At 53.0% G+C, this 22,240-nt stretch overlaps 1 protein-coding gene across 2 annotated transcripts; it reads right to left on the reverse strand.

Moving 5' to 3' along the window:
• Nucleotides 1-2,161: 2,161 nt before the first annotated feature.
• On the reverse strand, nucleotides 2,162-20,303 carry Znf316 (zinc finger protein 316). Of its 2 annotated transcripts, none has more exons than XM_046453788.1 (7): nucleotides 20,190-20,303; nucleotides 16,806-16,983; nucleotides 16,114-16,505; nucleotides 15,755-15,864; nucleotides 14,852-14,978; nucleotides 14,258-14,371; nucleotides 2,162-7,633 (listed from the first exon to the last, which is right to left on the reverse strand). In XM_046453788.1, the coding sequence occupies exons 2-7, from the start codon at nucleotides 16,817-16,819 to the stop codon at nucleotides 5,304-5,306; spliced, it is 3,087 nt and encodes a 1,028-aa protein (XP_046309744.1). In that variant the 5' UTR covers nucleotides 16,820-16,983; nucleotides 20,190-20,303; the 3' UTR covers nucleotides 2,162-5,303. The 2 variants fall into 2 exon arrangements, with proteins under 2 accessions (XP_046309744.1, XP_046309745.1); XM_046453789.2 differs by lacking the exon at nucleotides 20,190-20,303 and adding an exon at nucleotides 19,590-19,940.
• Nucleotides 20,304-22,240: the final 1,937 nt, after the last annotated feature.

The following is a 22,240-nucleotide window of genomic DNA, read 5'->3' on the forward strand; positions in this document are numbered from 1 at the left end:
ACGGCCACCCCTAAAGCACCTTCAGAAGTGCCCATAGGCATGCTAGAGTCACACCATGCAAGCCTTGGGCAGGTGACAGAGCCTTTCTATGCCTGTAGTTTCCTCATCTAAAAAGTGAGAATGTAATCAATAGATTTCTTATGAGGATTAAATGGAATTAATGAACATAAAGTTTCAGGACAGTGCCTGGGACACAGGCACTGAGCAGGTGTTATTGCCTCTCCTGGTATTTCTTCCTTTGAAGGGAACCTAATGGGGAGAAGGACAATAGGGAAGAGTGAACCCTGAATTCCTAGCAGCCACCCCGATACTGAGCCTCTGGAGGAAGGAGGAGCCTCTGGGCCTATGGAGAGGCATGCTGTCCTGGCCACCCCTTTCCCAGCCAGGACATCCTTAGATGCAGACAGATTAGGGCTTCTGGACCACAGCTTTTGATGCAGGAGCCAGCCTGTCTTCCCAGAGCTGCCACTCAGAAAGGGGGTTGATGGGCTGCAGTTAAGAAAAGAAATTCAACCTATGGTCTTCACAATGCATGTCCTGATTTATGAGTTGAGATGAGCACTTTATATATTAAAGATGAAATAAGTTGAGGTGGAATAAAAATTCCACCAAAATATCATTGGTTTATTAAGTGTGTCCATGTGTGCACATGTCTACACATTCATTAGTTCACAATGATGTAAAATGGGTTTCTTACTGGATTGCTAATCAGAAGTTTTGAAATTGCTAGAGAATGAGAATGTTTTCATGGACTTGGGCTTGAGGGCATTAAACATGCTCCCTGAATGGCCATTCTGTGGAACTCCACCATGGTACTCTCCTTAGGTAAGGGTTCAGGGATTTTGCTGAATTAATAAGAGGTGAACAGAAGGAAATGGGACTTTCTATTGGCCCATCATCTGATTCAGGGTCCCCTTTGGAACTGAGGGAGATGCTGCAGCAGGAAGCACAGGACACCAACACAGAAATAGCGAGAACCATGATGGGAGATAAACGACTCTAGACTGGGTGGGGATATTTTATGTCGGCAGCCACAGAAATACAACAGCAAAGACCGTGAGTCTTAACAATAACTTATTTGTTAAAAAGGAATAATTAAAGCTACTCATCTCTCTATAAAATGGAGAACAAATCAAAAATTAAAATCATTGTTGGTGCCCACAGTCAGGGAGGCCAGGAGCCACTAGCGCATTTGCAGTGCCCTCCTAGGCTGGACTTAACCCTTTTTGGTAGAAATTTAGCTTTATCCAAAAACTTAATTTATGCATGTTCTTTGGCCCAGCAGTATCATTTCTAAGGTTTGAGCTCATATAAACCTATAAATTTACAGTTTACATAAGTTCACAAAGATATATGCAAATAACCCCTGCCAGGCAGGGTGACACACACCTGTAATCCCAGAGGCTCCTGAGGCTCAGGCAGGACGACCTCAAGTTCAAAGCCAGCCTCAGCAAAAGTGAGGCACTAAGCAACTCAGTAAGATCCTGTCTCTAAATAAAAATACAAAATAGGGCTGGGGTTGTAGCTCAGTGTTTGAGTGCCCCCAAGTTCAATTCCAGACACCAAAAAAAAATAATAATAGAAACAACCCACGCTGCAGCATTGAAGTTATGGAAAGCCGGAAACAACCAAATACCCACTAATCAAGGAGTAGTTAAATTAGGTACATCCTTGGGATGAAAGGCTGATAAAATGGGTAAAATGAATGGGGTAGCTCTCTGTTGGGTAAGAAAAGAATGTCCGTGAGATAGTTTTAAATGGAAAAAATAAAAGCAAGCTGCCAGAAAATACATAAAATGTTTCTAATTTTAAGCTATTTCCACATACACAGAAGAAATCAGCTCAGCATGTGTGATTGCCTCTCAGTAAATGAAGAAGGTATACTTTTTCTTTCTTTTTTTACTACTAGAGATTGAACTCAGGAACACTCAACCACTGAGCCACATATCCAGCCCTATTTTGTATTTTATTTAGAGACAGGGTCTCACTGAATTGCTTAGCGCCTGGCAGTTGCTGAGGCTGGCCTTGAACCTGCGATCCTCCTGTCTCAGCCTCTCAAGCCACTGGGATTACAGGTGTGTGCCACCTCACCCAGCTGTACTTGACTTTTTGTACTAATGAAATTTCTACAACTAGCATGTGTTTCATAATCTGGAAAAAATTAATAATGAACAAGGACCATAAATTTTTATTTAGTAGATATAACCCAAAATTTCAAAATACTGTATTCCATATGTAACCAGTTAGGAGAAAGAAAAAGAGTGTGAGAGAGAAAGAAATGTTTGAAGAGATACAGTAGAAAAGTCAGGAAAAAAGGAACCAGAAAAAGAAGGTGGCTGGGGAAAAGGGGCAAGAGAGAAGCAGCAACAGAGAACGGCAGAGGTGGCGGTGTCATTTTAGCAGGTCACATTTCACAGGTCACTGAGGCTCCACTCCTCCTTATAACAAAGGGTGTCTACTGTTTTTCTATGATCATTAGATTGGTATCCTCCCCTCATAAATTAAAAAGGTATTTGATTAGACAATCTGTTGTAAGCTTTATTGAAAATATTTAGCTTTTCAAAATGGACTTTGAAATTCAAAAACCTATCCATTTTTAACTAGGATTTGGCATTCATCTACCATGCAAAAGCCTTTTTCCCCCCAATTGACATACTAGGTTGCTCTGTTCTGATACCTCCAAATCATATTTTGGGTTTTTATTTTGTCCTGAGACCAGATCTTCACTATGTTACACAGGCTGGCCTCGGACTTGTGATCCTTCTATCTCAGCCTCCTGTGTAGCTTGGATTACAGGTGTGCACCATCATGCCTGACTTTCTAAATCACAGGCATGTAAATAAAACTCATTTCATAGCTTCTGTTTTTTCAAGTCCATAGGGAAAGTACAATCTGATCACTGGGATACTGTGTGGTGAGAATAAACAAGGAAGGTGTTTTGGGGACCTAAGGATACACCTAGCCTATGATAATGGAACCTGGAAGGCAGAGCTGTGGCTGGAGGAAAGGCTCAGGCATGGGTCTCGACCACCAGGAAGGGGTCCTAGCCCCTTTCTTTGATCACTGGGAGGCTGTCCAAAACAACCGCAAACTCAGTAATGCTCCATGATAGGTGTATGTATTACAAGTGTGTGGCTGTGTAGGGGAGCCCCAGCAAGACTTGTGTACAGGCAACACAGGGCCAAATTCATCTTGAGCAGATCCTCATGTGCCATCCTGGGACCAATTCTAGTTTCTTAAAAGAAAACTAAAAAATGTTTGCAGAAATAAAATGGGCCTGAGGCCTCATGGAGCATCCCTGATGGGCACCAAGGAGCGGCAACGCACAGAGTCCAGGCAGAAAGCTTGTTTCTCCACTCTTTATTAAAGCTAGGTCTTCCTGCAGACAGCTCAGGCAGGGCAGAAGCAGCTGGGGCTCAGGAGGGACGGGCACAGTGCCAGGCCCTGGCCACTAGGGCAAGGTCAGAGACACCCCCAACCCCTACCTCCCCCAGCCTTTGACCCTTCCTGAGGCTCATGTCCCAGAAGACATGGGGAGAGAAGAAACCTGGAACAGAGAGGCCATTGCTTAGGTCCCTCCCTGGGACCCCTATCCTCCTCACCACCCCACCCCACCACCTCACTCCGGCCAGGCTAGTTCTTACCACCACCACCCAGGCCCTTTCCCTCCCACCAACTACGACGCCTCCTACCCCACCCAGCCCCTAGCAGCCTGGCTGCTGGCTCTCAGCCCCTGAGGCCTGTCTACACTAAAACAGAAGGAACTAGGTCTAAGGGAATGCAGTCACTTTAAAAATCTCAGTTCTCTGGCCCCAATCACACTGGCCCAAAAAGCACAAAGGGAGGGGGCCTCACATGAGAAGTGCCTCAGCTGCTGCCCAGTGGCTTCCAACAGTCCAGTCTAGAGGGTGAGGCATCCACCAGGCAGGGGCCTTGCATAGGGGGGTGCTTAGTTTATCACTGAGCTAGGGGCTCAGGTCCCCACCCTGTGGGCAGCCACTGTGCAAGCCACCAAACCCTCAGTGCTTCCACTGACCCATCTGTGAAATGTGAATCTAGACAGAAACACTACTCGTTTCTAGTGTAGAATGACTGAAGCAAAGTCAAAGGGACATGTGAAGGTTGTAGGGCCCTAAGTATAGGACATGGGGAAGGTCCTTGGACCAATCTCAGTGCTTTAATATAAATGAGCACTGAGCTCAGAAGGGCAGGTCTCCATGTATCCCCCCGCTCCAGGAGACGTGGCAGCTCGGAGAATTGAAAGTCAGGACCCAGGTGTGTAAGAGCCTGAATGGGGTGTCCCAAGGATGTCTGAGTGTGCCATCTCCAGCTGCCAGAGGTGGGAGGACCAAAGGACTTACTTGGGAAACTGAGATCAAAACCCACCCAAGGCTACGCCTGGCTGATCTCAGTGATGGTGGAGTGAGGCGAGTGAACAACTTTAGAGAATAAGGCTTCAAACTCTCTGGGGACCCTGCGAATATCTATAACCCATCAGCCCTGGCCACAAATTTGGTTTCTGGCTTTTTGTCCTCCCACATTCTTCAGGCCATACAAGAGACAGAAATAAATATCCACAGTTGACAGAATCAAAGCTTTTCCATTTCCTTCCTGGATTATTGAGGAACACCGTTCTTTGGAAACCTATAAGGCTTCCTTTTGTCACCCACGCAGTTCTTAAAACTTTCTGATACACACAAAACACTGAAAGGTCCCTGAATCTCCCACTAAGGAATGAAAGAAGATCTCAGCTGAACCCACCAGAAGCCAGGACCTGACACTGACCCACCCCAGCAGCCGGATGCTCTTACTTCGACCAGCCCACCCTCCCCAACACAAGGGCTTCTCCGACCTCGATGTAAAACCCAGTTACAAACTCCTAAGTCACTTACCTGGGCCACCCAAATTGGAATCCCAGTAAAATAAATAGCCTCGCCCACCATCCCTACTGCCCTGCCTGGCAGCATAGACCCAGAGATGTTGCAGTCTTTGTCAGGGATGGCAGATCCCAGCCCTGGCGGCCTCCACTCGCTGCTGCGCTCTCCAGAGCACGCCCCACACAGCCATTCGTGCTCCAGGGCAACGGCGCCCTCCTCTGGGGCCTGGCGGAAAGAAACTCGAGGCGGTGGGGCGGAAGGCAGTACACCCAGGGCTGAAGGAAGGCACCACACGCAGGACTGGAACCCTCGGCCCCACTCCCAGGCCAGAAGGGTAAGGGGCAGGCCCGCAGCAGCCTGCGCCCGAGCCGCCCAGGAGAGGGGCCGGTGACCTAGAGGGTTGCACTTCCTCCTGCCTTGGGCCCCTCACATGATGCTTTCCTCATAGGTACCCGAGGGCCCCGCAAATGCAGTCGCAGGCTCCGAGCCGAAGCTCGTCCCACCAGCGAACTCCAGCAAGGTGCTACTGCGCTCCCCTGACCCGGAACTCGCATTAGCACTCAAGAGTCCCTTGGTGGGTGCCTCGGCCTTAGGCGCCGGGGCCGCCGCTGCTGCCTGCCCTGGCGCACCAGTCGCACCACGGTGCGTCTTCATGTGAGTAAGCAGGTGTGAGCTCTGCGAGAAGCGGCGGCCGCAGTTGGCACAGGCGTAGGGTCGCTCGCCTGTATGCGTACGCTGGTGGGTCACGAGCACCGAGCGCTGTGAGAAGCGCTTGCCGCACTCGGGGCACGGGAAAGGCCGCTCACCAGTGTGGCCACGCCGGTGCTTGGCCAGGTTGGAACGCTGTGCGAAGCCGCGGCCACAGTCGGCGCAACGGAAGGGCTTCTCTCCTGTGTGCGTGCGCCGGTGCCGCTTGAAGTCCGAGCTGTGGCCAAAGCCTTTGCCGCAGTCGGGGCAGCGGTGCGGCTTCTCCTCTGCGTGTGCCCACTGGTGCCGTGTCAGCGCGGCACTCTGCCCAAAGCGCCGGCCGCACTCGCCGCACGCATAGGGTCGCTCGCCCGTGTGTGCTCGCCCATGCGCCGTCAGGTGAGCGCGGCGACTGAAGCCAGCACCACACACACCACACACAAAAGGTTTCTCGCCAGTGTGGCCGCGCACATGCGCTGCAAGGTGTGAGCCGCGGGCAAAGCGAGCCCCGCACTCCGGGCATGGAAAGGGCCGCTCTCCTGTGTGCGTGCGCCGGTGACGCGCCAGATGCGAGCCATACACGAAACTCTTGCCGCAGTCAGCGCAGCGGTGAGGCCGCTCGCCCGCGTGGTAGCGCTGGTGCTTGGCTAGTGCGGCGCGGCGCCCGAACGTCTTGCCACAGTCCGAGCAGATCCACGGGCTCTCCTCCTCTGCCAACGCAGCGGGCGCCGGCTCTGCCAGTAGCCCTCCAACTGCGGGCCCAAAGGTACGCAGTCCACCACCACCGCCTCCAGCACTGCCACCACCAAAAGGGTCGCAGGCCAGCCCCGTGCCCTCCACTAGGGACAGTGGGGTTCCCAAAGGTCCCTGCAAGGGACGCCCGTCTGCCGGTAGCCGTTCTCCAAAGTTTGGGAGGCCAAGGATGGGAAAGCCATCAGGGTGGAGCCAAGACTTGGGGTGCACAGGAAAGTGGAAACCAAGTGGGTGCGAGGAAGGGCCTTCGCCCTCCCCCAGGCCATTGCCCATCTCCAGGAACCGCCTGTCTGGCTCGGGGTCTTTCTTGCTCTCCGGAGCAGGCGCCTCCGCTGTCGCCGCCACCTCCTCTCTGGCCTCCGATTCGGGGTCTCCATCTGTTTCAACGGCCTCAGGCTCCTCAGGCTCCTCTGGCCCAGCTTCCTGCTCCTCAGGTCCCACTGTGACAGCCACCTCGCTGGACTCCTGTCGCGGGCCGTCACCACTGGGTTCTGTACAGCCTCCGCCACGCCGATGGCGCTGAAAGTCGGCACGCAGGCGGAAAGCCTGGCCGCAGTCAGGGCAGCAGTGAGGCCTGTCGGCAGTGTGGACAGCCTGGTGCCGCGCGAGTGCGGAGCTCTGACTGAAGCTGCGACCGCAGTGTGGGCACGGGTAGGGCCGCTCGCCCGTGTGTGTGCGCTGGTGTGTCACCAGGTAAGAGCGGCGTCCGAAGCCCGCGCCACAGAAGGCGCATCGATAAGGCCGCTCGCCAGTGTGGATGCGCCGGTGCGTCACCAAGTGCGACTTGTAAACAAAGCGCTTGCCGCAGTCCGGGCAGGGGAAGGGCTTCTCGCCAGTGTGTGTGCGCTGATGGATGGCCAAGTGTGAGCGGTACACAAAGCCCTTGCCACACTCGTCGCAGCCAAAGGGCTTTACAGCCGCGTGGTAGCGCTGGTGCTTGGCCAGCCGCGACCGGTGTGGGAATACTTTGCCACATACATCGCAAGTGGTCTCAGGCCGCCCTGTGGGAGCAGCCACTGCAGTGGAGAACGACCAGGGAGCCAGAAGGTTCGCGCCTGGCTCCCGGCCAGGTAGGAAGGGCTTTGCTTCACATTCCTCCGCCAGGACCCCGAGGCTGCCTGGGTCCGGCCCCCACTCCTCTGGAGTCTGGGCTGAATCCGAGTCGTCAGGGCCCCACGTCCCAGGGACATCCCCCACGCCATAGGCCGCTGACCATAGCCCTGGTGGCTCGTTCTCCTCCTCCGCCATCTCTGCCAGGAAGTCCTCATCATCTTCCTCCTCGTGGTCCTCTATATCGTCATTCCAGAACCAGGCTCCTGAAGGCGATAAAGTTAAACCAGAAGTGAGGGGTAAGAGAATGTGACAGAGCGCCTGCCCTGAGAAATCATGGCCTCCAAGGGACTCCAAGTTTTTCAGACATGGGGCTTCCTTCTAGTCGTGGACAGGCATCTCCACTCATCCAAGTGAGAGATTATTCTTGCCCCACCAATCCTGGCCGCTCCAGAGGCAATAAAGCCACACACACAGTTGGGGACTTTCTGGGTGTGGGGCATCCCATGTGGGGATCCCTCCCAAAAAGGTCAGAGTTCCACCTCTGGAGCAACGTCCAGGGCTTGCCACCCTATGAAGGACCTGAGACTGCAAAGTGGTGAGCTTGTTTGCAGGTTCTTTTGAGTCCCAAGGCTAAGCCCATAATGGATCCTGTTCCCAAAAAAGAAGAGACATGGATTGTTTTCCAAGCCAGCCCCCTCCCTAGCTGGCTTAGCAGAGGGCAGTGCAGCCTGGAGGTTTCAGCACCCTCAGTGTGCTCAGAACCTACCTTTACAGGCACCTAAGGTTTGCTCAGCATCCCTCCCTCTCCCACAGCAGCCAGGGGGCTTCCCTCCCTCTCCCAAAGCAGAACGTGTTGCACACAGGTTCTTGAATCCCTTTCCCCTTTAGAACCCATCTTACCCTGTGAGCCACCCTTCTTCAGCTTGGGTTTCCTGAATTGCTGTGCATTTGGGAAACCCCAAGCCTACTGGGACTATGGGCACACTGTGAGAACCCCAAGTTTCAGCTACTTGCCCTTCCTTTACAGAGCTGCACCCCAACCGTTCCCTTCTACCCTTCTGGAGTCAAGTCTGTAGTCTCCTTTTTATGAAATCAATCAGTGCTGGCAGCCTGCCACCATGATGTACAGGGGGAACTTGTGTATGGATCAGCATTAATTCATACTAGAGACATACAGGAAACTGCCTGGCCTGTGGCAGCGCCAGGTATTCAGAGCAACTGCATACCTGCTCTCCTGTACACTGTACTGTGCCCTTCAGATCCCAGCTACTGGAAGATTCAAGCTTCAATAGCCAGGGCCTAGGAAACTCATTACAGCCCACTTGGGTCTACAGCTAAGACTCTGGCCCATTTTAGCTGTCACCTGGCTGGGGGAGCCTGGACTGCTAAGTGTACCCTTGAGATGGTCAGAGCCTATGGATTCTCAGAAGCCTAGGCTGGCTCCCTCACATCAAATGCTACACCATGCCAGGTCCTTGTTCTGTATGACATTCTCTATGGTGACCTACAGTCTCATGGGAAAGCACAGCACACTGCCAGGTGCAGTGAAGCCAGAGACTGGCACAGGCCTGACTGCAGTTGTGAAAAAAAAAAAAGCATGCATGGATCATACAAGGGACAAGAAAATGGGTTATATTATTTTTCATACTAATTTTTCTACAGTTAGTAATACTGTGCTATTGTAGTAAACATAAGCTTTAAAAGTTTATCATTAGCCTTAGTTCACCACTAACTGCCACTTATGCCCACTGAATGACAAGTGTGTCCTGCATGGCAAAAAAAAAAAAAAAAAAAAAAAGTCCCTGTTCCTTTTCACTGGGTGCTCTTCTTTGGCAGCAACTCTTCCCCAAATCTGAGAAGGCTGGAGCACACACACCTTAGGGCAGGGATGAGCTGCTGGAGGACAGGCAATCTGGGCCAGTCAGATCAAAAGCCTTTTCCCTTTGGCTCTGATAAGAGTCTTGAGTAGTTTCTAATTAGAGCCCCCTAACAGGGAAAATTCACACTTGAACAAATACAATTTCTTGGCAGATTTCTGCATGGATTAGTCCACCATCAGAACCTATTGAGGATCAATGACCTTTTGCTGCATTAATAAGCCTTAAAGAGCTGGACACCAGGGCCAGCGAGAACCACCTCACTGCCAGGAACAGGGAGGGTTCTCTAATAGCACCTTTCCCCAGAGTCCAAGAACAAGAGGAATGCCTGCTGGTCCAGGAAGATGAGCCCCTACCCACCCACCCCACCTGGCTCTGTAGAGTGGACCAATCCTGACAGATACTTGGGGGAGCTCACCATTACCTCTGGAGCTGGCATGGGTACTTGTCCAACAGCAAGGACAAGTGGTGAGGCCATACCTAAACGCTCAGCAAGGTGTTGCAGGCCACCACTCACACCCAGTGAGCAGGGGGAAGGGCACCTGAATCCCAGGAAAGTTGAAGCTGGCTGCACCGGAGATCTCAGGAAGTATCAGGCCATTGGGAGGGAACCTGGGGAATCCCAAGACTAGCAGACCCCAAGACCAGGCTCTGTTCTCTTTATTTTCTGCTGTTAAAGTGGCATAAGGTCTAGAGGTTTTGGCCCTGGAATGGGGAAGTCCAGTGTAACAGTCACTCCAGGGACAGAGTTTGCAGGGTGTTTTCTAGCTTTAAGACCCAAAAGCTCTTTATAGATCCAGGTGAGGACTCATCAGCTCTACTTGTCAGACCCCAAAAGGGGCAGACAAGTCACTCAAATAAAAAAGTATATGGGGTGTGTTCCTCAATAGCTGGAGGACAGTGAGACAGGCAGTGATTCCAACAATGACCCTGAGGATTGAGCATGGCTACTTCCTCCAGAACTACAGGAGAGAGTAGAGAAGCTCTGCGGATTGGAGCTGGCACTTCACCTTCTTGCACCTAACACCTGCTCCCAGGATCTGACCTTGGGTGATAATTAGCTAGGCCTCTGGGAAGAGCCTGAGGGACCACAGGATTTACACATAAAATGCACCAGCAGATCAGGAATCAAAGTCAGCTATCTAGGAAGGGAGAACCTATCAGAGCTTGGCCACAAGGACACTTTCATAATCTATGTCAAACACAGTGAAAACAGGTTTCTGGCCTACCAGGAAGTATTAGGTGACAGGAGCTGGGGCAGGCAATCTAAAGAAGGCCCCTTCGCAGGTGGATGTCAAGAGAATGAATGAAAACCCCAGGACTGTGGGTTGTCACCATCATTTCTCCCACCTTCCTCCTAACATCTAGTCATGGATGCTTTCTAAAAAGTCCTGCTGGAGCTGGGCATGGTGGCACTCGCCTGTGATCCCAGCAGCTTAAGGGGCTCAGCAACTCAGTGAGACCCTGTTTCTAAGTAAAATACAAAAAAAGGGCTGGGGATGTGGCTTAGTGGTTGAGCGCCCCCAAGTTGAACTCCCCTCCCCCCTAAAAAAAGTCCTATTGGACAATGTTGGGCTCCCCTTCAAAGCTGAACACACTGGGTTCTTACAGATCTTAGCATTGTCTCACCACTTCATGCTCCATGGCAGGTCTTCTCCTATAGGTTGATGCCCCTTTACCACATCTCCCCTGCTGTCTCTTGAGGGGCAGCCAAGGGAACCAACTCTGCTGGGGTCCCAAACCCATTTGTACGTGGGACCTGGGGCAAGTCATGTAACTTCAGTTTCCTCATCTGTAATCTCATTTTGAGGTAATGCTGCAAGGGTTAAAAAAGTAAACAGCTATAAAGTACATGTAGCCATGCTACATAGGCATTACAACTGGACACAGGTGCCACCCATGCCATGTGTCACTGTTGATTCTCCAAGGCTTCCCCCTTGCTGTTTATTCTCTATCTTCCCTGTTGTTGAGACTCTGTTCTCTCAAATATTGGGCTGTTAGGCTGTGTCTCTTTTCTACTGCCAGGCACACATGGCTACAGATCGCTAGAAGGCTGGGCCCCAATCCCTAACTCCAGACAGGTTACTAACTAGCCCTCTGCACCTGGGCAGGCAAGTTCTCCTCTCCAACAGGGCAAGGTGGCAAAGGGATAGGAGAGGCTCCAGGGCTGGGGTATGAGCTGTCTTGGAGCTACCCTGTCACTAGCACTTGGTACTCTGCAGGCCTGGAGACCTCTGAAGACAGTAAAGGTGATCCTGCACTTCATGAAGACCAAGATTTACCCAGAACCCAGACAGCAGCAGGCTCCCTTGCTCTGCCCAGGCCCTGCACTAGCTGCAAGAAGCTGGCTCTCACGCTCTGATGTCTGGTGACCCAATGGCAGAAACCCCCAGACACCTCCAGGAAGTGCTCTGGGCACAGGGCAAGGGAATATGCCTCCAGCTGCTACAGAGGTGGCTAAGGGACACTCAGAACACCCAAACACACTGGCCAGGAAACCTATCTCCTGGCCTAAGCTGGTCTGGCCTTGGGAAAAGTCAAAGCTATGGGCTTCTGTCCTTCAGATAACCCTTCCCAAATTCCCTGAATAAGATCAGTACCTGCTCTTGCTCACCCCCACCCCCACCCTGCAAAACTTTATCCAGACACAGAAACTCAAGCTGGGCTCAAGAGCCCCTGCCACTGTCAGAAGTAGCACGAGGAAGAAGGTACATGAGGATGAAATGCCCAGGTTGGTGGGCATCAGCAGCCTCCCCTCCTAGTTGGGGGAGGACATCAGAGACATCAGCCTCAGCCTAGCTCATCAGCTCAAGCTTGGGAAGGCAGCCAGGCTTCCAACTGGGATCTGTGCTCTTGGCCAGGGCGACAGGCCTGTGAGCAAGTAGTCTTCCTCTGATAGGCCATTCCTTGTCACTGGTGAGTGACCTGAGAAATGCCAGTGACCTCTATGGCCTCAATTCCTTCGCAGATTATGTGTGGTTATGGTACCAAGGCCTGGCCCACCTCAAAACGATTTCAGAAAACAAAAGCACTCCCAGGTCAGGGGACAGGCCTACCTTCCTCTCACTACACCCTCCTATCCCCACCCCAGTCAGAGTCTCCAGCACCTGGAAACCTGAACCAGCCCCTTGTTCCAGGCACTAAAAAGGCTGCCTCTTTGCCAGGGTGTCCCCGCACTCCTTTCCTTCCTCTGCACCAAGCCCAGGGGTCTAGGGCAAGATAAGACCCAAGCTGCCTGGCTGGAAGAAAGAAAGGGGAGTTCAGTGATAGCCAAGGTCCCCTCTGGGGCATGGCTATGTGAAACCTAATGGACTGGCCTCTGAGGTCTCCTTAGGTGCTCACAGCTGTGTGAGCAGAACCCCCAGTAGCCTGGGGCCAGTCTCTGCCTGCTGTGGGTGAGGGAGGGGAACAGCTGTGCCTGTCTATTGGGGGCAGCCATATTCAGACTCCAGAACAGCTGGACAGTATTTGCTGATCACTGGATTTTCTCACCTTAGTGTGTGTCTCTACCTCTTCTGCCTTTTAAACTTCATCTCTGTCCTTTCCTGAGTAATGATTAAGCTGGTTCAATCCTGGGTCTTGTATTTCTCTTCTGTCCTTCACTTTCAGAAGAGGGGCAGAAGCCAGCTGCCGAGAGGGTGAGAGTCATCAGCTGGCCTTCTGGGATCCCCAAGGTGCCAGGCTTGGTCTGGCTGGCACAGCACCTGGAGGCTGCTGGAAGCTGCCATCAATCTCACCACACCCATTCTGAATGCCATGGACACAGGTGGATGAATGAGACACAGAGCCTGTTCTTACCAAGCACTGGCCTAGAAATGAGGAAGCAAACCCTTCATCCCAGAGAAGCAGCACTGTTTTTTGCCAGAAGGAACCCTTCCAATTCTGAAGCCCAGGAAAGATCCCAAGAGGGTCCCAAGAACCTGGAGACTCAGGAGAAGGGTACCTGGCAGTGAAGGGGTACTGCAGACAGAGCCCAAGGCCTCACTACCTCTTGAAAAATCAATTTCCTTGTCTAAAGGGAGGCTGACAAGCCCTCCTTGGCCTGCACAGCCCAGAGCTGTCACAAAGATGACACTGCAAGTGAGGATGCTCTGATAAGGACATGTGTAATGTTACTACAGTGTGTTTTTCTGTATAACACCTGTATGGCTGTTCCAGGTCTACTCAGAGCCTTTCCTGTGCTGACATACCCGCAGCTCAAGCCACAGATGCCCATGGGGCAAAAGCCTCCACTGCACACTTTGAACACTGAAAGTGACTGTGATTCCACTGGACCTCAACACAACCAAGAGTTCCAATGCTCAGGTTGGAAACCATGGGCTTGGTTCATATTCTTTATTCTCCAGATGAATAAAGGAGGGCTCAGAGAGTTGAAGGAATGGAGCCAGAGCTAGGTCCAAGGCCTCCAGAGAAACTTACCACCCCAAACGTCTTCTTTACACACCACTCCAAAATCTCTTCTCCAGAAGGCCCCAAGCTGCCCACCCAGAACAGAAGTCTGCCTAGACTTTTGGCAAGGACAGAGAAGGCTGAGGGGGACTTTTTTGCAGAAATGGTTAAATGGGTGGAGAAGCCAGAGGACTGACGAAAGTCTCAGCATTAGAAAGGCTGCACTAACATTCTGCTAGGCTCCTAGAACATAGCCTCAGCTCTGAGCCGAAGTCCTGACCACTGTCTTCAAGTACCAAAAGTAAAAAACATTAAAAATAACAATAATAATCCCAGGTTCCATGGTAGGGAGAGGGATCATTTTTAAGGTTCTCTAAGAACCTTCCAGCTATTGGGCTTCCGTGGAATTGAACCAAGAGGACCCAAGAGACATGAGCAGAGCTTAGTACATAGTGAGCGCTCTATCTCCATGGAACCCACCCCACACTCCAACAGTCAGCACTGAAACTGTCAAAGGCAGCAGAGGAACCAGATACCAGGTCTGCAGAGACCTAAGGTAAAGACATCAGCTCTGAGCAGCTGTGTTGGCAGAAACCCCACAAAATTCCATCTCATACTCACCTGTGTAGACACCAGTGACGATATCTCCCTCCTCAGGGTGAGGGCTATCTGGGACCCAAGGTTCTTCCCCTTGTTCTAGGTGGAAGATCAGATCTGGCTTGGGGATTGGGTATCCTGCCCAGGAGAGAAACAGATGGCAGCTGCAGAGCAGCTGTTCCTATCTATGAACAGACCCTCTCCTTTCCTCCATCCTTTCCAAGACCAGCCCTCCCTACCTCACACTGTTGGAGGAGATTGTGCATACCTCCATTCGTTGGTTGCCCTCACCAACCTCCTCTCCTCCCACCAAGCCCTGCCCCATATTCCTTCACCTGCAGGATGCCCTCACCTGCCTTCCCCCGTCAAAGCTTCTAGGGCCAAGAAGCACAGTGCCCAGAGCAGGATTGGCAGCTCCATAATACACAGTGCCCTGGCTCAGACACCCAACTGACCTCTACCAGAGGCCACAGTGGTCCCGAGGTTCCTGGGAGTAGGCTAGACCCAGCACCTCCCTGCTCCAAGACCCTGAGTCTCAAGAAGCACCCCCTCAGACAACTAAGCCCCTTGTAGTCATTGTAAGGAGGCTGCCTATAAGGAACAGAAGGCCTTCCTTACCTAAGGACACCAAGATCCCATAGTTCTCCTGCATCACTTCCTGGTAGAGGCTCCGCTGGTCTGCATCCAGCCTCTCCCACTCCTCCAGAGAGAAGTATACAGCCACATCTTCAAAGGTCACTAGTCCCTGGGAAAAAACAGCCCCAGACACTGCCCTGGTTAGAAGCTGAGGGAGCCCCCACACAGCCCACATGATAAAGTCAGAGAGAACATACTAAAGCCCTAAAACATGGATCTCAATGGGACATAGTCAGCATCCCATGCATTACTGGGTCTACAGATGCCCAGAAATACTAAAGGCTTTCAGGCTACACCCTGGCCCTGGAAGGTAGGGTCCTGATCCCATCTAGAGACCAGGGACTTGGGTTCAGAGAGGGTGGAGGATCCAGCTCACAGGGTACAAAAACGAGACTCACATCAAGGTGAGGAGACAACAAGCCCTGTAGCCCCTATTCACAAGCAAATTCTGTGGCAACATCAACAGTGTGAAGGTCCACTCTTGAGCAGACAAGTGGCACCAACTAAACCATGTGGGCACCAGTGATTGATCTCACTGGGCAGCAGGAAAGCAGAACCTCAGTAGGAGACAGGTACTCCAGGTAAAGGGAGCTATCTGACTTTGGGGAACAGCCAGGCCTCTGAAGTCACCATGCACAGTGCAGGTAAGCGAATGCCTACTGAAACATTCAAGACAACCCAGTAGCCTAGAAAGGGCCATACCCTAGGAAAACAGAACCATATCCCCTGGGCCTGAGACCTGCAGCCCTGTCCTGGCGAGAGCCTGGGCCCTACCTGAGGATCCCACTGCCACTGCTCTGAGGTCTTCAGGACTTAACGTGTAAAGCCCACCTGAGGAAACCCTGCCCAGGTTACCCAAGTTCCAGGTGAGTGAGAGAAGCTCACCTGAGACCCAGCTGTAAGAAAATCATCCTCATCTTCTTCTTCCTCCTCCTCCTCCTCCTCTTCTTCCTCCAGATCCTCATCCTGAGCAGTAACCTGGGAAGCCTGCAGGGCTGTGGGGAAAACCTCTTAGGGGTCAGCTGTCCATGAGCACCTGGTCTGGTCACTCAGTCAACTGCTGCCTAGTCAGCAAGCAAGGCTAGAGCTTCTAGCTACTCCCACATTTCAAAACCTAGCCCCTGCCACTCCAGCTCCAGCTCTACCCTAGGGGGCCCCAGAGCACTCTCTGGCACGGCCAAGTCCCTGGCATGGCCCACACCAGCCCTTTTCACTTCCACCCCCAAGGATTGGCTTTTTCTTACCCTCTTCCTGAAGAACTGGGGACTTGGCATCACCACCATGGCTAAGACACTCAGGGGTCCCCAACCCCGGACTCTGCTCCTCTGCCATCACCTCCTCCGTGTCGTTGTCATCGTCATCTTCTTCCTCCAATTCTGCCTCCACCTCCACCTCTGCCACCTCCTGCACCTGCTCCTCCTCCACCACCTCTGCCATGTCCTCCTCTTCTTCCTCTTCCACTACTATTTCTTCCTCCTCCTCCTCCTCCACCTCTTTCCCCTTTTCTTCTTCCTCTTCCTCCTCCTGGTCAAAATCACACTCTGACCCATCCTCTACCCTCTCCAGCTGGGTAGCTGGGGAATCTGGAGTTGTATGAAGAGCTGCCATCTTCCCTGGGAGCAAGTCTTCACGAAGTCTGAAATAAAGGCAGGAGATGTAGGTGAAGTCACTAGAGCTGAGGGAGAATCGGGGCTCTACCTACCATCTTATGCTGAGCAATCAGCACATTCTGCACCCAGAAAGGCTGCCTGAATAGCCCCTGAAACATGGCCTCCACTTTCTCACCATTTGGTATGAGCTACTACCAGTTTTGGAGTGAGTCAAGTATTTATCCTAAGTCTTTATCCTCAAGGATGAGAAGCATTGAATCCAGGCAACACAGCCCAAGGGTGGTCTACAAGAAACAGCCCCTCTGATACAGAGAACAGATACTTACCCAGTCTTCAGCATACATGAACCAGGCCAGCAGAGAATGTCAGAGGCGGGGCCCAAGCACAACCAGATTGTGGACACTTGGGAGACTCAATGGGTGGGAGGAGAGGATGAGGGATTCACTGGCCTCTTCAGGTGAAAGGTGAGATCAGCAGCGAGAAGCCAGCAGTTCAGACTCTGTCCTGTTGTGGGAGATAAAGGGCCATGAGTAGGCATTGCCCTCTCCTTTGTCCTTTCCTCTCACTGTCCAAGACATTTGGGAAAGGTTAAGTGGGCCATGGAGTTAGACTCATCAGTGGGCCAGCACAGGCAATACAAAATGTTCTGTGACCCCCTATTCTTTAAGCTTAGGTGTCACAAAATCTTAAGGAATAAAATGCCAAAACCCCAGAGGCCAAGATTCTGCTTTCCCACAGATGTCATAGGTGGGTTTGCTCAGGGAGATGGGAATTTGGGAGCCCTGGGACCACTCCTCCTTTACAGTTGCACATTCACCAGGTGAGGACAGTCACAGTTTGGATAAATTGGTTTCTGTGGCTCCTTTTAGGGTATGAACCTGAGACTGGGTCTGTCACTCAGCACCTGCCTCTTCAGTGTCTGAGATCTGAACAGGGCCATTTTCAAAGCAACCTAGTCCAACCCAGAATCCTGAGGGGGATGAAGGCATGAGTCCCAGAAAGATCCCAAAATATCAGGCCACATGGCCACACTAGACATTGGGTCCACCCCAGCTCATCCAGCAGCAAAACACCTAAACCACACTGTGTAAAATTGCCCAGAGTCACGAGAACACTGTTCCATAGGCACACATGGGAAAACTGCTCAGAGACTGACTCTTACTCCATATCCTTTCCCTTTTATTCCAGCAGCATCTACTCGTTTTCCAAACTGCTTTGAACAGCTGTTTTAAAACCCATAGTTCAATGGCCACAGTATCTGTGCAGGTCTGCTGAAGTCTGGGGGCTGGGTCCCCTAGCATCTAAAGACCATCTCTCTCCTGATGGTTGTACTCCCTCTTCACTGGTTCCCCCACACTAGATTCAAAATCTCTACCCCACCCACCCAGGTCTCAGAACTAGACACTAGAGGGCCAGTCCAGCGTCCTGCTTCTCCTAGAACCCAGCCCTCATCTCTCTGGCTCCCTGGTGTTGAAAGTTGCCTAAAACATAGGACCACATGTGCATATCTTGCCCTGGTAGGCGCTCACACTGAGAACACTCAGCAGTGGTTTCCCAAATGCCACCCACCTCACACCCAGAGAGGGCTTTTCTCACTTAGGTCTCAGGTGGTAAAATCAAGCTAAGTATATAAGCACCAGCACAGCATCTCCTACCAGATCACCACCTGGAGCAACAACTTCAGACTCCTCCAGGCCAGGTCGTTATATATGGAGACCCAACAAAAGAAGAGAGCCCGTGGCTTGGGAATACACAGGTCCCACACTCACCACCTCAGGACTTTTACATGTGCCACCCTCTTTTCTTAGAACTCTCTTCCCCCTTCTCTGATGATCTTGTACCCTGGGCCACTGTTGAGCACAGTTCTGTTCTTGTCCCTGGCAGCACCCACATTTTCTTTACCTGAGAGCAGTCAACTGAGGAACAGTAGGAGCTCCCTTTGCTCCTCTCTGAATCCCACCATTCCAGACAGAATAAGCACTCCAGTATTTACTGAGGAAGTGACCCCAAAATCTATCATTAATGTGATAAAACAGAATTTTTAAAGCTCGGTGTTTGAGCTTACTGTCATGTTCCAGAACAGGTTAACCACACTGGGGGAGGGGAGGTTCTCTGAGATAGAACACACCTCAGAAGCAGCAGAGTCTCTGCCTACAAAGAGGATAGCAGGTAAAGTTCCTTCTCCCAAGAAGTCCATCCACTGGTGACCAGAGGAAAGAGAAATCCAACTCTTGCAGATGTCTAGGGACCCTGAGCAGACAAGCCTGGTGCCCAGCAGAGCCAGACACCCCTTGTGCCCTGACCCAGGATTCAGAACAGAGTGGAACTCGGGGGTGGGTCAGTTTACACTCCTGCAGCTCTGCCCTGGTTACTCCCTGTCTCCTCAGACCCACACTCTCACCTCCTCCTCCTCCAGCCCACCAGCCCTCTGGAAACTCATTTTGCTCACTTCTCCTTGACCTCTGATCCCAGGTCAGAAGCCACAAAGGTCAGATAAAAAGCTTCATTTCTTGGTCACTCAGTTCCACTAGGGCCCTGCACCCTAGCATATGTTGCCATAGACTTTTAGAATTGGGGGTGATGCCTCCTGCAAGAAGGAGAAAAGTTTGAAAACTGTTTAAAAAAAAAAAACTCCACAAAAGTCCCAGAGCCAAGGAAATCCACGTGTGGGAGATGCATGGTGCACTTGTACTAGTCAACCTCTTTCCCTCTGGGTAGCCACACTGATGTTGGGGCCCATGAGGTCTTCTGATCTGTCAGGAAGATGGCTGCCACCAACCTCATCGTCTGTCCATGGATTTTAGCAACCCCCACCTCCTTGCTACTGATGCAGGTGTATACATGGGCACCATCCGAGGCCCCTGGCCAAGCCAGCCAGTTCCCCAGACCTGCCAATACTTGTTGGGCCAAACCAAGTGTCAATGTTACTCTACACAGGAAGAGGTAGGGGGCTGGTCCTCTGGGTACCTATACCTCCCCTTACCCCAGTTCATCTTGACTTCCACCAAAAGCCAGCCCCACTCCCACCTCTGTGGCCACAGGGACACCCCAGATTCCATCGGATACCCTCCCACACCTACCCACCCTGGGGAATGAGGTCCCCTACCCACCTACTGGCAACGGATGACTTAGCATAGCAGCCCAGCCGGCCTCCATTTGCAGATCAGGGAAAGATCAGAGACGCCCACCCCCCCAAGGTCACAAAGCAGGCTGGGGCACCAGAACAAGTTGCTTCCAACCCCGCCCTCCAGGGGGCTAATCGGACCTACATCTCCCGCAGAAGCCATTCCTATGACAGCCCCTCCTGGATGGGTGTGTCCCCGGGGGCGGGGGCGGCCGCGGCCCAGCCTTCGCCACCACATCGGAGGAGGCGTGGATACCTCCTGAGGTGTCGCGCGTGTCCTCCTCAGCCCGCCCCCTCCGTGGTGCCTGCCTGGACCTGCCCTGGGGGTAGGGGCCCGCCCGTGATGCGCAGGCCCGGGCGAGGGTCCGCGGGCCTCGCGGGGCGTGGGCGCTGCAGAGGAAGGTCGGTCGCGCGGCTGCGGCTGCGGCCCCGCCAGGCCCTGGCCCCGAGCGCCGCGGCCGCCCCACGGCCCCGCCAGGCCTCCAGCGCCGGGCTTCGAGGGAGCGCGGCCCGCCCCTTGCCGCCCCCAGCACGAGCCGACCAGCCCGCGCCGCCCGCGCCACGGCCGCCCGCGCGACCCACTCACCGCGCGCCGGGCCGGCCGAGCGCGGGCCGGTCGCGGAGCCAGGGCCTGCGGGCCGCCCGGGCCGCTCTACACAAAGTGACGGCCGCGAGCTGCGCGGCGGCAGCGGCGGCAGCGGCGGCGGCGGCGGCGGCGCGTGGGCACCGGAAGTGCCGCCCGCTGGCCCCGCCCCGTCCGTGCCCACTGAGGAGGCACTTCCGGTCACGCGGAGCTCTCCGGCGCGCGGTCGGGGATCCTGAGGAGCCGGTGCTGCTCTGCTCTGGCCGGGCGCGGGGGCGGTGCGCGCTTTAGAGGCTCCGGGGCACCCACGACTTCGCCAGCGCGAAACCCCAGTGCCACCCCTGGGTACACCCACGAGGTCCAACTCTCCGAGCATCTTCTGCGTGTCCAACCCGGCCAGCCTCATCCATCCAATATCCAGGGAGCCCCTGCTGGGTGCCCGGACCCGCGCTGGGCCCGTCCCACAAGTCCAGGGGACACTCCCGGGACTCCGCGATTGGGAAGGAAGGCGCTGACCCCTGTGGGGCCGTCGGGTTGGCGTGCGTGTTGGTAGACCCTGACAAAGGCAGGGATAGTCGATCTCTTGAGCGATGGAAGAGCAGGACTGGAACAGATGGACCAGGTGCCCACAGGTCCATTACACCCCCTTCCTAGGCCACTAGTGTCAGTGTGAGGGGCTGTGGGTCAGGGACTAAAGGGTCCAATGAATCGTGGCATCAGTATGCAGGAAGCTCCTGGGGTTGCGGAGGCTACACTTGAAGGAACATGTGGTCAGGACCATGGGAAATAGAGGGCAGCCCACGAGGAGGCCGAAGTCATAATAGGTGTGGGGATCCCAAAACCTGGATTCAGCAAGCATTTCACTCTATCCCAAAGTCTGCCTCAGAGCTGGAGTCTGATGGTGAGCTCTGGCTCCTACAGAGATTAGGGGCTCTTTTCAGCCTGGAATGGTGTGGACTAACCTCCTTTCCCCGCTCCCGTGTACCAATATTCTTAGTACATTCGGTGATGAGCCCCGCCGTGTACCAATATTCTTAGTACATTCGGTGATGAGCCCCGCCTTGGACCCTCGAGGCAGGGCAGCAACCGCTGGGGAACAGAGGAGCTTCACTCCTGCCTGACATAATTTATGTCCACTCGAGAACCTCAGCCCCTGGCTGGTGAGCTTCTGGAACTTGAGAAGCATTCAGACCTCTCTCAGAAAGGGAGGAGTGTAGCAGCCCCAAAGCCCTGCCCTTCCCAGAGCATACCTAGCCACTTTCCAACTGAATCTGATTCCTTGCTATGACTACTTGGCTCATGATGTTTTTAAATTAACAATTAACAATTTATAATTGACTTCCATTTTACAAACAAAGTGGCTGGGCTGTGGCACACACCTGTAATCCCAGCGGCTGGGGAAGCTGAGGCAGGAGGATTGTGAGTTCAAAGCCAGCTTCAGCAATGGCAAGGTGCTAAGCAACACATTGAGACCCTGTCTCTAAATAAAATACAAAATAGGGCTGGGGATGTGGCTCAGTTCAATCCCTGGTACCAAAAAAACAACAAAGAGAAAACTCCCAAGTTCAGGCAATATAGGGCCTATACTTTGCTGGGCACCGCCATTCTTGGCACCCACCATTCCCCACCACCTTTCTCCAGGTGGCACCCTCTATCTGGTCTTATGGGTATCTAAGCTTTTGAACCTGTACTGCCGGCTTAAACCCTTTCCCCACCCTACCTGACTTGTCAAGTTCAAGAGGAAGCAACCTTCACCCCAGGAGAGTTCCAAACAAGGGGAAGTAGGATAATTAACAATTAACCAAGAGCAGTGGCATCACCAGGTAAAAGGAAGCAATGGAATATGGAGGCACCACAGTCTGGCAGCCTTTGCCACCCTTATGCTTGAAGGAGAGGATAGAGTAGGATGTTGTTGAGTCAGGGGAGAACTGGAGGTGTGGACATGGGGTCACCAGGTAGCAGTTGTGACTATTGAGGGACGTTGGGGGATTGGGCAAGGAGAAAGCCCAGTCCTACCTCTTGCACCCTGTCACCTGCCAGTGCTGCCCTATGGC

The sequence above is a fragment of the Marmota monax genome, unplaced genomic scaffold (assembly GCF_021218885.2).
Source record: "Marmota monax isolate L192 unplaced genomic scaffold, Marmota_monax_Labrador192_F-V1.1 WCK01_AAM20220418_F8-fsc00338, whole genome shotgun sequence".
In the NCBI taxonomy this organism is placed as follows: Eukaryota; Metazoa; Chordata; class Mammalia; order Rodentia; family Sciuridae; genus Marmota; species Marmota monax.